The sequence below is a fragment of the Nesoenas mayeri genome, assembly GCF_963082525.1.
Source record: "Nesoenas mayeri genome assembly, chromosome: 1".
In the NCBI taxonomy this organism is placed as follows: Eukaryota; Metazoa; Chordata; class Aves; order Columbiformes; family Columbidae; genus Nesoenas; species Nesoenas mayeri.
In genome coordinates this window covers 24,339,046-24,352,122 of record NC_137541.1, presented here as the reverse complement: position 1 = coordinate 24,352,122, position 13,077 = coordinate 24,339,046, and the positions used below count along the sequence as shown (strand labels likewise).

The 13,077-nt window shown below is 43.7% G+C and overlaps 1 protein-coding gene across 3 annotated transcripts in view; it reads right to left on the bottom strand.

The window, feature by feature from the left end:
- The window catches only part of CADPS2 (calcium dependent secretion activator 2), a gene marked incomplete at both ends in the record, with an annotated part of 299,698 nt that extends 287,939 nt beyond the window's left edge, over positions 1–11,759 (bottom strand). For all 3 annotated transcript variants that reach the window (XM_080355871.1, XM_080355872.1, XM_080355873.1), the window contains one exon: positions 11,436–11,759. In XM_080355871.1, coding sequence (XP_080211997.1) covers positions 11,436–11,759 — 324 coding nt within the window. The remainder of the gene's footprint in view (positions 1–11,435) is intronic.
- Between the last annotated feature and the right edge of the window lie 1,318 nt (positions 11,760–13,077).

Genomic DNA, 13,077 nt, shown 5'->3' with positions numbered 1-13,077 from the left:
AAGGTGCTCCCAGAATGTACCTTCTAGTTCAGCTTTGCCCCGACACAGTCATCTTTACACAGTCCAAACCAGAACTCTGCAGGGGGACAAGGTGGGTAACTTTACAGCACACTCCTGAGCTAGGCTAAATGGGTGATGCAGATGCTGATGTTGTCTGTGATTAAGTGTGTTACCCTTGGGGATGGCCTTACTTTTTAAAAGTGTCTCAATTATCTCAGCAGATCATGCTTCTGCAGCTACTGGACAGTAGCCATGACCACGGCACATCAACCCAACACCATCAGGCATGGATTAGCAAAACACCGCAGTCAGGCTTAGAAATAGATTTTTATACTATGGGAAGAACTTTGCCAGTCTGTACAGACTCCTTCCCTTGTGTGCTGCTCTGCATAATTAAGTGCACTTGTAAAAGATACAGCTTGTAATACAGCAAGAGGGTCAAGTACGGAGGCTTTAGCCAGTTTAGTGATTTTATCACACCTCTGTGACCTCTTGAAGCCCATTCCAGACTGAGTTCATACTAACAACTGTAGTTAGCAAATTAATGTGTTAATAATCTATTGGAGTTTAAATATGCAGAATACATAAAACAGCTAGAGGTTTAGGGGAAATCTGAGTAATTTTGTTGCCATTTTAAATAAATAATACTTCTCATTCTCACATGATGCTTTTCATCTACAGGCAGAAAGTTGTATTTAAAGTAGCAGAAAGACTGATGTAATCCAGTTGCTGCAATGCAGCTTTGAGGGAGAGCCAAGCAATGACCACCAATAATACCTAGCCCTGTTCACAGTGTACCCCTGTCCTTCCTCACAATTTAGAAAGTGAAGAGGTCTTAAAAACTCCCCATCTCGGCCTGTGGGGGGTGAGGACAAAGAGGGGACAAACGACTCTTAATCTCACTATAACAACAGTCCTATAAGGTACTAACCACCCTACAGACGGGGTGTTCAAGTGAGAGCCATGAAAAAACACGCACATGCTCTGATACTAGTGGGTGACTCATCTGCTGATCAAGAGATCACCTTTAGATTACATGGCTAAGAATCACATTCTTTATTTCCTTTTCAGCAACACATGAGCAAATATATCTATATAACCACAGGCTTCCAGATCTCATAATCCTCAGATTACCTGGTAAAACAGAGGTTTATATGCACAAAACTTAGCTAGTCATTTTCTAACATTTCTTATCACAGTAAAAGGCCTGGAAGAATTAAGTAAGGATACCTAAAAATTGGATGACAGTAAAAGACAACTTTAAAAGTTGGCCTTCAAAATGTTAAGTGATGCTTCTAAAGTAACTGAATTTGGGAGCCAAAGCATGCTGAAAAGAACCCAAAATGGAATATGGACAAGCTCAAGAAGTAGGCCCACGCAAACATCATGAGGTTCAAAAAGGCCAAGAGTAAGGTCCTGCCCCTGGTTCAGGGCAACCCCTGGTATCAATACAGGCTGGGGGACGAAGGGATTGACAGCAGCCCTGCACAGAAGGACTTGGGAGTACTGATGGAGGAAAGACTGGACATGAGCTGGCAATGTGCATTTGCAGCCCAGAAAGCCAATTGTATCTCAGGCTGCATCAAGAAGAGCATGGCCAGCAGATCGAGGGAGGTCATTCTGCTCCTCTACTCTGCTCTGGTGAGACCCCACCTGCAGTCCTACGTCCAGCTCTGGGGCCCTCAGTATAGGAAAGACATGGACCTGTTGGAGAGCGGCCAGAGGAGGCCACAAAGATGATCAGAGGGATGGAACACCTCTCCCAGGAGGACAGGCTGAGAGAGTAGGGGTTGTTCAGCCTAGAGAAGAGAAGGCTCTGGGGAGACCTTATTGTTGGCTTTCAATACTTAAAAGGGGCCTATAAGAAGGATGGGAACAAACTTTTTAGAAGGGCATGTTACAACAGCACAAGGGGTAATGGTTTTAAACCAAAGGTGTGGAGATTCAGGCTAGATATGAGGAAGAAATTTTTCTACAGTGAGGGTGGTGAAACATTGGCACAGGTTGCCCAGAGAGGTGGTAGATGCCCCATCCCTGGAAACATTCCAGGCCAGGCTGGACGGGGCTCTGAGCAACCAGATCTAGTTGCAGATGTCCCTGCTCATGGCAGGGAGGGTTGGACGAGATGACCTTTGAAGGTCCCTTCCAACCCAAACTATTCTATGATTTGAACTAAAATGCTTCTAATTACTTTATAACCATGTACTAGCATGCTCAGTACCTCCACTGTTTGTAGCACATCATTCTTGTAACCACGTATCTTGCATTCGGTATTAAGTCACTACAAGCTGAATCTAAATGTCCATTGAGGCAAATACTCCAGCTCTGCAAGTTTAAGATTACTAGAAACAAAAAAATTCTAAAGGAGCTTGTTAACTTCCATCTCCAAATAATACTATTTGTTGTTCTTTAATCCCTACTGGTCAGAGACTGAAAAATCCTCTGCCATTAATGACACTGTAGGAAGGAAGAGTCAGAAGGGAACTGATTGTTAGGATGAATAAAAATAATATCTATACCAAACAACCACTTCTTCTTTATTTATTTTCTTTGCCTATGCTCCATCCATAAGGAGATTAAAAAAAAAAAAAAAAGACTGGCCAATATTAATAGTTTAACACCAATGCATATTTGATGTATTAAACAGTTGGAATGGTGAAACATTCGTAGAACGCTTTTGAACAAGAAACAGACATCAGTACCTTGCTACAAGGCCTCAGAATATTTAATTTAGAAATAAATGAAGGAACATATAAGCAATAGGCTCAAACTAGGGATGCTCACCAGCAAGATAAATATTTGGCGCAGACTGCCTAGAGGTAGATTTTTTTTTAAGAAAACTCATGAATTCACCATAAGAAAAACCTAAACACATAAAACAACTGCAACCTTCTGCAGAAAACAAGCTGGGACCATGAAAACACTTTTCTCCAATGCACTGTAACCTACCACTCTGATTTTCATGGACTCCAACTTCTCAGCACAAAGTTTCTCACCAGCTCTTTTGCCCTTGCTATTCTGTATTATGCTGACATGGATATCGAGACTATTCACTTTTTTCCAGCTTAATCCTTATCTTTTTCTCCTAGCAAAATATATTTCTTGCAAACTCTTATCCCCAAGATATCCCTCCTTCATTTCTGTTTCATACTGGAAAGCCTAACTGTCACGTCCAGTGGATTTCTCTGCTACAAATGTATGCCTCTTACCTTTGTCATTGTCCTTGCTGAACAGTTCCTCTACTCCAAAATTAATTCAGTTCCATGTACTTTCTCAATACCTTCAACTCAGTCCATGAAACTCTCCATCACTGATTTCCATTTCTCCCTTAATCTTTGTAGATGTGCATCATCTCTTCGGAGATCTCATTTATACACTACCTGAGCTTTGCCCTTTCTTCAGCGTCCTTGTCTGTGGCCCAAATAGGTCTACTCGAAGCACTAACCTACAGATTTTTTTTGTATGTCTACACTATCACTCAAACTATCCCTCCAGCACTCATTAAACAGAAGCTGCCGGCCTCTATTTCCAAAACCCCACAGCCAATACAATTGAACATAAATGAATAATTAATGCGTGAGAGAAAAACAGAAACTGGAGAAAAATTCTTGTATGACCACATTCTCTTCTTCTAATTTTTCTTCACCGGGTCATGTAGTTAAAGAAGTACTCACTGTTGCTCTGTTCATTCTTCACAATGCTGTTAATTAATGCTTTTCCTCTTCCTGACAGGAAAAACACTCAAGAACATTCTTAAACTTATGCATACAAGGAATCACGCTTGAAGAGAAGCATATGCTTTATCTCCTCGCTGCAAAATAAATAAAACCAGAAATAAATTATTTTGGGCAAGTACCATCAACTTCTAGAGAATTTTAAACAAAAAAAACCGAAAAGCCTTCAACACTTATGGTTGTGAAAATAACCTCCAAAACGCAAACCTAAGCTGATGCAGCCTGGTACCCACATGCAAACACTCTGTCTCTCCTGCTGCTCAGAGTTTCCCCCACACAGCAACAAAATGAAAACTGCCTTTTCACAGCTGCTATTCTGAAACCTGTGGGAATCAGCTGCACCGCACCAGAACTGGGCTGATTTCAATTCGGTGCCAGCACTTGTAGGCAGAAGTGGGCACTGGAGACAGGCACTAGGCAAAGGGAGCAGGAGTTCAGCAGATGCTGTTCCTCTCCCTGCCTGCCCTCCTGAATGGTAACAACTAGAAACCAAGGAGAGGCTTGAGCACCAGACTGGCACATGTCACAGCCATCAGCAGGCTGCAAGAGGAATGAGTTGGAAAGAAATATAGGAGGCATCTTTGCAGCCACTGTGCCAAAATACATATATATACACATGTATATGTATCAAAGGAGACTTAAAGATTAAAAAGTTCAAAAATATATGAGGCTGACACCCAGTTCAAAAAGAGTAATATACTAACTGGGGCTCAGTACAACTCAACATAGGACGAGAGTCAAGGCACGAAGACTAGCACCCCAACACACATCCCTCAATTAGCAGAGGAGATCCGAGCACTTTCCTAAGAGAAGATGTGTCATCCCATCTTCTCCCACAGACACCTCTTGGGTTGATAAATGGAAAGCAAGTTCTGTCCCTGAGCTATTAGCTTTCCAGCTCTAGCAAGCATACAAATAAAAGGGAAGCAGCAGGAGAGAGGGATGTGTTAAGCTGGCAAAGTAGGAGACATATACACACAAAAAAAGAAACAAGGATAACAGAAAAGTATAACACAAATACAGAGGTACATTAAAAAAAGTAAAACAATATATACCAAAAGCAACTTCAGGATGATATTCACCAATATTAAAAGGAAATGGTACAAAGCCAGAAAGATAAAAAAGAAGTCCGTAAGCAGCATGGTAATGGAGAGTGGTTGGTTAATAGCGTCCACAAACATGAACTGGTGACAACAGGTACGCATGGGGGAAATGGTAAATTTGCTTTGATAGAAATCATTCAGTGAATACTCAGCTAGCAACCACTAAGTATTTTCTGCTCTGGCAATATTCTACTGATGAAGATAATACATGGTAATGAATATTCTTATATACTGCTCCTCTCCAGATACAGGGAAAGGAATATGGTTCAGAGGGCAAAATAATATTTTCACCAGCTTGTTCTTCCATGGCAGCAATGAATATGTTTCTCAGATGATGTAGGAGAAAGTTATAAGGATGAGATGAGCTGATATGGTATTTCTGCTTCACTGTCACCAATTACCAACAGTTCAGGTACACAAAATAAAATGTGAGAATAACAACTGCCTGCAAAGAGTGAGAAATGCAAGGCAGCCCAGCCAGCCCCTGTACCATTCCTGCAGAGATGGCAACAGTCAACTGATCCTTCAAACTCCCTTCCTGTTAGCTCCCTTGTAGAAAAACTAATCAGTGGTCTTCTTCAAGCCCTGTAAATGGAGGATTAGCCAACACAGTTAACACACTTGTCAAACAGTGTGGGTGACAGAAAGAAATAAATGACCTGAGGTCACTAATTCAGAAAAAATTCAGAATTGTCCCCTCAAATAATATTAAAAAATAATTACATTTCAAACACAAGTTTGGGTAAAATATGCAGGGAAAACAAAACAAGCAAGCAAAAGAAGGGAATTATGAATTTTTCCACATAGTAAACTGAGTTTGCTGACTGTCCCTACGTGTCTGCTTCATTAAACTGCCAAAGCTTCATTTTCCCAGCACGCTGCCCAGCTTTTGGCCAAGCCACAACAATCAATGCTGAGCTGGCAAGGCAGCAGAACAGTTTAAGATAAAAACAAAAGTCTGATGGATTGTCATTTCTAAAGTGGCATTGGTAACCAGAAGGTTCTGCTCCTCTCATCACCCTCCAGTATTTTTTCAGCCATGATTGACTCAATTGCCCATTGTGAGCAACTTTCCTACTTCAGACAAGAACAACTTCTTCCCCAGAGCAAGTTCTGACTGTGGTAAAAAGGTCTGTTTGCCAGTTACCTTGTCTCAACATGTACAGAGCCGTGTAGGCCAGCATCTTAATGGGCTTTGACACGATTTACCAAAATACTCTATACTAACTTGACTATAACAAAATTCAAATGCCTTACAGCATCATGACAAGGGGTTTTAAGGTGTTAGTGATGGGGAAAAACAAAGAGGCAAATAAAGTTGATTTAAAATTACTTTCTGAAACACTTCACAAAAAATTTGAAATTTATAAAGGAAATATCAATGATACGAATGAAAGCATCTTCCTAGAAAGCTCTTCAGTAGAATTATGACCAGAAGGCCAAGTTTCCTCTGAAATGTGTCTAGAGTTTCTGGCAAGAATGGCTTTTCATGTACTCTCCTTGCTATATTAACACTGAGGAAAAAAGCCTCTTATGAAGGAGGCTCCGAAGCCAAGAGACAGTTTTTCTTTCCCAGAACACGCTCAGTCAATCAATGAGTAGACACAATCACCAGCTCAAAAGCAAGGAAAAGTGGGGCTTGGGGCAGGAGAAATAAAGATACTAAGAATAAAATGGTGATCCAGAGAATGAAGTCTATCCCTGTAACCAAAGTTTTCCTGATAAAGTTATATGTATCATTACAAACTTCTCCTTTAGAGGTGAAGTCCAAGAAATAGGAAAGAATAAAGTCAAGGAGTTCAGGTAAAAATAAGCTTCTGGATAGTACCACTCTTACTTTTGAGTATTATGACTTCTAAACAGACAGCTCAATTACTTCTGTTCCTTATCACCTATGAAAGCAAGACTTGAATTATCAGCTTTGATGTACTCAGCCTTTCATGCCTTAGGAAACCTCATTTAGCATACAAGTGTTAACTTCTCCCCAGTCTTGAGTTTCTACTGTATGACCACTTGATTACTAAAGTAAATTTTAAAACATTGAGGAAGAAAAACACAGGAAGAACACCTTTTTTTACTAGTTACTTGTAGCACTTCTCTGTCCCTTCCTTCCTCAGGAACTTGAACTCTGATTCATCTCCCAGATTCAGAACCCGCCTTTGGCACACACGCCCTGAGTAAAACCAAGTATGTACATACAAGTGTAAAACTCATTAGTATATATCACAGTTAGCAGGGTCATCACCTAATCACTGACTCTGCATATGTTCATGTACACTATTCTCTCTTGATGGAAAACAGTCACACTGGGAATGCATTTCTTTTCACCGCCTAAATCTCATTCTGAAGGCAAATTCAATCTGCTGGTTTGAGATTCAGTTTGTCTGGGATGGGACAGAAGAAGGAGTAAGAATGGGATTAGTTAACTGGTCTGTTCTTGACTTTTGCTTGACTGGAAAAGAAGAGGAGCAGAGAGGCAGAAAAGAAAGTGGCTGAAATAGTTCCAGAAGATTTGCTTGGAAAAAAAAAAAAAAGAAGGGGGGAACTACAAAAAAGTGACAGTCTCTTTAAACCAGGGACAGAAAAACCTTGCTTGATAAAGGCATGACATGTAGTGCATGGATACATCAACACTTCTCTAAAAGTTTGGAAAATACATGACCAAATGTCTATAAATGTCTGTTGAAAATATGTAACTAAGTACATATTAGTTCTTCTCTGTAGAACGAACTCACTCCATCAAGATCTGGTACCCCACCTTAAAAAAATCAGGCCATGCTTCAGTTCCGCATCTCCAATATTAGCTTATTCTTCCTTCTTCACCACAAATCTACCAATAACCAAAGACAGGGTGTAAGAGGAACTCACCAACCAACTCTGAACAACTAAAAAAGAGTATTTCCACTACATATCCTATAGATTAAAAAAAAAAAAAAAAGAAAGAAAGAAAAAGAAAAAAAAAAAGAAGAAGAAAATAAAGAAATGCAGCCAGATTATAAAAGTATGTGTTTCTGAAAAGTCTAGGCTAAATTACATTGAATTTGACATTAAAAATTTAGCAGAGTTGGTGGACTCTGGTGAATTATGATAGCTTTTTTCTTTTTTAAGTTTGCTTGCTTTATATTTTTTTTAATTAACCTTATCTATCATAATAGAGCCAAGCTAATTTTACTTAGTGAGAAGAAAGAAGGATGAGAAAGGACAACAGAGGAGTGAAACACTGCCTGCATTTAAAATTCTTTACGTTAATTAGTATAACTCTAGTCCATTAAGTATGCATGTTTCAATATACTGTATAGAACATTTTAATCTGATACTGAAGCAAGAACATAAGAAGCCAGCCATATTGTAAACCATTTCCTTACTCATATTACAATGCAATTGAGGATATTTGATATGTGAATTCCATCTCATTCCCTTACTGGATAATATGTTCCACATTAAAAAAGAAGCACACTGCATTCTGCAATATTTGCTCAGCAATATGCCAAATGAACTGGCAGAAAGAACAAATTATTTCTGCTCTCAAGCAGGGTGGATACTATTCTTAGGTTATTAGAAAGACTGCTGGTGCAAAAGCATTACGAAGAGCGTACAACGAGAGCCAGGCAGACTGGGCTGGGAGCTGGAACCACAGTGCATCGTCGTTCTGGTTTGAAACCATAGCTTGGATCACCACTTATCACTGATGATGGAGAGGGCATGTGGTTGTTAACAGCTCCAGTTAAATAACACAGATAGGGAATCTCAGTCCAGCTTGCAATAGACAGACAGCTGCATAACACAAGTCAGATGTAAAGTAAAAGCACAAGACAGCAAGGGACAGTTCATGTCTGTATCATATTCTGGCAATGTGCTGGTTTTGGCTGGGACTGAGTTAATTTTCTTCACAGTAGCTAGTAGGGGGCTATGTTTTGGCTCTGTGCTGAAAATAGTGTTGATAATACTGAGATGTTTTAGTTACTGCTGAGCAGTGCTTACACAGAGTCAAGGTCTTTTCTGCTTCTCCCGCCACCCCACCAGTGAGTGGGCAAGGGGTGCACAAGGACTTGGGAGGTGACACAGCTGGGACAGGACAGCTGACCCCAACTGACCAAAGGGACATTCCATACCATATGACGTCATACTCAACATATAAAGCTGGGGGAAGAAGGAAGAGGGGATGTTCAGAATCATGGTGTTTGTCTTCCCAAGTTACCATTACTTGTGATGGAGCTCTGCTGTCCTGGAGATGGCTGAACACCTGCCTGCCAATGGGAAGCAGTGAATGAATCCCTTGTTTTGCTTTGCTTGCATGCATGGCTTTTTCTTTACCTATTAAAATGTCTTTATCTCAACCCACGAGTTTTCTCACTTTTACTCTTGTGGTTCTCTTCTCCATCCCACTGTGGGAGCAGTGAGCAAGTGGCTGGGTGGTGCTTAGTTGCCAGCTGAATTGAACCATGACAGGCAGTGAGAAAATTCATTCAGGAAATAAGAAAGACTTTTACCCTATGGAACATGAGTTTAGCTATCACACATCCAAAACTGTCTTACTACAGGACACAGTGTGAGACAGGTGGTTGCACTCTTATTCCTAAGGCTGACATGGGGCCACCGTGCAGCACAAAGTACAAACATCAAAGCACAAAAGCAGGCTCCTTCATGTGGTGCTCAGCGACCCTCAACTATTACAGCAGGTTTCCCAAACTCTCAAAACTCAGGACCCGTTCTTCTACCCTATATTCAGTAATCCATTGGGTAATATATAAAAATTGTGAAGTAAGAGGAAGGATGTTTATGTGCATTTCACTACTTCCAGAGAGAAGTGCAACTCCCAGAAATACTTTTTCGTGTGTTCTCTCTTATTTAAAAACAATAGTTCCTGACCAGCAAAAGACAATTCAAACTTGTTCTGCAGCTAAATTCCTAAAGATGACAGAAAATTTCTTTCTGCATATAGCAGTTAAACCAAACATCAGAGTTCATTTAACATTTAATTATAGGTATCAAGTCAATTCTGTCAATCAATCTGTTCATTGCTCATATGCTAAATCTACAACTGCTGTATTTCTGTATTTGCTGCACATCAGCAATCTCTTTTCATATACCTTATTAATAAAAATAATACTGTAGTTATTTTTAAAACACAGTCCCTATACTTAGCAACTGAATCAGTGAGAACTTCTAAATGCTCAGTATCTCCTGCAGTTGATGGCCACAAGTTGTGACTTAGAAGGTGGTTAGTAAAATTTCATCAAGAAGAAGGCAATGCGGCACTGAGCAGGTCACATAGATGGGCTGCGGGTTCTCACCTCTGGAGGCTTTTGAGCCTCCTGCTTGAATCTAGACTAGTATCAACACTGATCAGGTCAGCTTTGGCTTCGTCCTGTGGGAGGTCACAGTTAGATGACCTTCGAATGTCCCTTCAAAACATAATGTCTATGATAAATCTATTTTGGGGTGGGGAGTCCTCACTGGGATGGTGAAAATTCTCATTTTGCCAGATTTTCTTTAACTTCCTGCTTACAAAATGTCTTTATACAGGCTTCACAGCTTAAATAACTAACACTTAATAAAGTGTTCTTCCAGAAATAATCTTATTATTACCACCATGTTAACTTGTCAGAGAATTCACTAAGCACAAATTACCTATAGCAGGCATAATCCGGACACTCCAACACATTCAGTAGGGGATTTTACAAACTCTAGGATATATAGAGGTACCAGGATCATAAAAAGCCAAGTCGAATTGAATTAGTTCCCTCTAGAAAGCAATGTGGAAGGTTTTTTGTTTGTTTGTTTATTTTTCTGTTTGGATTTGGGTTTATTTGTTTTATAGATCTGAAAGCAATAATAAAAATAAAATTTTCTAAGACCAAACATTTCAAGAACTGAGCTTTTAAGTGGTTATCTGGAAATGCAGCACCTTGTTTCAAAACTTTAAGTAGTCTACCTATTAAAAACTAACAGAGAAGAAGCACTCTTACAGCATAAAAACCTACCACATGCCTGTCAATTCTCAAGAGCTTGTCTCTGGTGTACAAGAAATCATTCATTCACAGGAAGGTCATTCTCATCACAAACACACGTTAATTGCTTCTCTATACAGAAAGATTGCACTTAAAAATTAATGGGGAAACAAGAAGTTTTCTCGTTCACTCCTGAATTATGGGTTAATTTACTCGAGTTGGGCACAGTCAGAACACGATTTGCAGGAGGCACCTCTGGAACGTGGAACTCCATCGGTCACACAACGCCGCGAAGCCGAAACCTCTTCCACTGCAAAGCGGCCCCGCCGCCTGCTCTCTGCGCTCTTATTTCCTTCTCACGGCCACTTTAAGCTCAGCTCTAAAAACTTAAAAGACTTCGCCCCTTTTGACTGATGGATTTCTAGGTAAACGTGCTGGTTTGGAGAAGCTTCCCAACACCCTGCTCTGACACCGCCTGCAGTGCCGCTGGGGACGGCGGCGGCTCCCCCCGCCCTGCCCCGCCCGCCTCAACCTGTTGCGGGCCAGAGCGCGGCACTCGCCGGCGGGCGGGCATGGGGTGGCCCGCGGGGTCCAGGACCGGCGGGGCAGGACTGGAGCGCAGGGATGGGGGAGGGCCGAGCGCTCACCTTCTGCTGCCGGCGGGCCATGTCCGTGGGCTGCTTGGCGTTGAACGGGTGCGCGATGCACCTCGCAATGAACACGTAGAGCTGCAGCCGGAGCCGCTTCTCCCGCTCCTCTCGCTGCAGGCGCTCCTGCTCCTCCCGGCCCTCGCTCAGCACCGAGGGGCTGGGGCTGGCCGCCCGAGCCGCGCCGGCCTCCCTGCCCCGCGGGTCCCGGGGCGGCGGCGGCAGCGAGCGCGGAGAGCCGCCTCCCGCCGCCACCAGCACGTCCCGCCGCTCCTCTTCTAGCAGCTCATCGGACTCCTCTTCGCTGGAGGAAGGGTCCAGCATCGCGCTCGGCGGGCGCGCCCGCAGCCGGGCGCGGAGCGAAGCGGGGAGCGGCGCGCACCTTTCCGGACACGTCGAGTTTACACACAGACTGTTTCCGACCGGCGGCGGCCGCCGGGCGGGAGCGGAGGGGCGGGGAGGGGAGGCGGGGTTTGGGAAGGGGGTCGAGCCTGGGTTGCCGTGGGAATTGCTCCGAGCGGCTCCCGGCGGAGGCGGGGCCGGGGCTGGGCTGGCACCTCCGCCCGCCCCGCCGGGGAGCAGCGGCCCGCAGGTGGCCGGTCCGGGCGGGGTCTCACTGCACCTGCCCCGGCACGGCTCGGCTGGGCTTCGCACGGCTCGGCGCGGCGGGGTTCGGCACGGCACGGCACGGCACGGCTTGGCTCAGCTCGCCTGACCTGCGCCCAGCGACGAGGGCAGCCGTTGGACAGGAAAGCTCCTGGCCCGCTCAGCAGCGCTGCGCCGCTCGGACCCCGCTGGCCGTGGGAAACACTCCCGTCGCTCGCTCGGCGCCTCAGACACATGGGCGACGCCAGGCTGCGGAGGGGAGAGCGGCGGGCCGTCCCCCTGTTCGGCTCGGCACGGTACGGCTCGGCTCGCTGCCGACCCCGAGCTCGCTGACATCCTCTGCTATGTAGTGTGGGGAAAAAACGAGAGGCATCTCAAATAGCCCCAGAAAAAGAAGCCACTGAAACCATGCGTTTCTGAAATGGGCAGTGAGCTGATGCTGAGGCGCACATTGCTCTCGCAGGACACCTCTGTTGGGAGTCTGCTGCCACAAATAGGTGGTTGACTCGTCTCTGATATCATTGTTCCAGACTATCAGCTGATCCAACTCCGTTCATATTCACAGTGGTTATCATCATAGTTAAGACTGTGGGAAACATACGAAAGCCTACCACTATCACACTCTACAATGAAAAAAAAAAAGACTTCACCATGTGACAGCTACGTTTCTGGCATTTGATTAGGACCCTGTGGATAGGTAGCTCTGTGGAGGGAAGGCACATCAGATTTGTCATGGATCAACAAGTCCTTCTCTTGCTCCCTACACACCCATGCATGATGGTGCCGGTACCAGTGAGGACATGGAAACTACTTAAGGATTAGAGGTTGGGAGGCCGAAGCCTGTAGGGATGGACTGGCTCACAGAAAGGCAGTGCCCCTGTATGCTGCCTTTAAAAGATGGCAACTGGGGCTCTGCTTATTAGCAGTAGCAAGTTTTCAAAGCCCTGAACAGAAATTGAATAAACTCAGAAGGTCTCCCCAGTTGTCACTGTATGAGCTGGGTTCTCACTGTAGGAGTGGTGAAAGGCTCTAGTCC